Source organism: Priapulus caudatus, unplaced genomic scaffold, assembly GCF_000485595.1.
Source record: "Priapulus caudatus unplaced genomic scaffold, Priapulus_caudatus-5.0.1 Scaffold4889, whole genome shotgun sequence".
NCBI lineage: Eukaryota > Metazoa > Priapulida > Priapulimorpha > Priapulimorphida > Priapulidae > Priapulus > Priapulus caudatus.
In genome coordinates, this window is record NW_014581950.1 from 1,409 (window position 1) to 2,951 (window position 1,543).

The window sequence follows — 1,543 nt, forward strand, 5'->3', positions numbered from 1 at the left end:
GATTTCGAGCAACTGGAAGCGATCAGCAGCGACTAGTTGCGTCCAGTTGCCCACTGTTCTATTCCCAGCAACTAGTAGCGGCCAGTCGCAGGCAGTCGCGTCACAGTCGACCGACCTAAGCACTGCAGTCGCAGTGAATTGCAGCCAGTTGCTTTCAGTCGAGTCGGCTCGCAAGCCCGGCATAAGCCCCCATTTATGTAACATAGCCTGTATATTTATAATTTTATGTTTAAAATGTTATTGTTTTGTTTGTAAATGGTTTAGTGTGTGCTGCTGTCTTATAAAGCTGTGTGTGTGCGTGCGTGCGTGCGTGCGTGCGTGCGTGCGTGCGTGCGCACGCACGTGTGTGTGTATGTGTTACAGAGGTTTAGAGTGTGCTGCCTGTCTTATATATGAAGCTGTGTGTGTGTGTTGTTGTAGAGGTTTCCGGGGCTGGCTACCGTGGCAACGGTGGAGAACTGGTTACCCATCCACGCTGCCGTCATGAACAAACGCCTCGACATACTAGACATGCTGCTGAAACACCCTTACCCAGGTAGACATCGCACGCTGATCGATCGATTACCGATCGATTGATTAATTTATTGACCCGTGCAGAGCATGTGTGATCTGTTTGCGTATTTAGTCATGTAAATTTTATGCTTGAGTGAATGGTGATTGATTGATTGATCAATTGACTAAGTGATTGATTTATTGATTGTTTTTGTAATGAATTAATTTATTTATTTATTGATATATTGATTGATTGATTGATTTACTGATTGATTGATTGTTCGTTTGATTCACTTATTTACTGATTGATTGATTGATTGATTGATTCACTGATTGATTGATTGATTGATTGATTGATTTACTGATTTACTGATCGATTGATTGATTGATTTCAGCGTACATGTGGCAGCCGTTTCTGCATCACGCGGGACCGTATCAGTTTCTGTACCCGTTCGACGTGAATGCACGTGACCATAGCAACCAGACTCCTCTCTACATCGCCTGTAGTCAAGGTCACCTATCCATCGTCGAGCGCCTGCTACAGCTGAAGGTGGTTACCGCGGCAACAGCTGCCTCACGCTTGGCGTCAGGGAAAAAATTAGAATTTATTTTTCGGGGGCTACTTTTCAAGCTCGCGTGCATGAAAATAGCACTCTAAAATTTGGTTTGCATTGAACTCTATGCAAATTTCCGGGGGCTCTTTTTGGCATTTCCGGGGCTCTTTTTGGCATTTCCGGGGCTAAATCGCCCCGATCCCCCGTGTATTTTTTTCACTGCTTGGCGTGTGTGTGTGTGTGTGTGTATGGGATATCAGGATCACATGAAAGCACGCATATACATACTACGTTATATTTAATATTACATAATATGTGTTTGTGGTGTTATAACTTATATACGCACTTTTGCGTTGCTTGCAAAGGTCAAGGTCAAAGGTATCACACTAAGTATTGAGTCAAAGGTCGCACACCTGATACATCACTCATTGTTTTTACATCATGAAAACATGCACTTACAATCTCACATGCATACTATATTATATATATATATATAT

The 1,543-nt window shown here is 42.9% G+C and overlaps 1 protein-coding gene across 1 annotated transcript in view; it reads left to right on the top strand.

The window, feature by feature from the left end:
- Nucleotides 1-1,543, top strand: part of LOC106819876 (espin-like) — a 6,358-nt gene that overhangs the window by 886 nt on the left and 3,929 nt on the right. Inside the window, exons 3-5 of the mRNA XM_014824449.1 lie at nt 69-91; nt 421-535; nt 888-1,042. Of these exons, the coding sequence (XP_014679935.1) occupies nt 69-91; nt 421-535; nt 888-1,042 (293 nt within the window). The remainder of the gene's footprint in view (nt 1-68; nt 92-420; nt 536-887; nt 1,043-1,543) is intronic.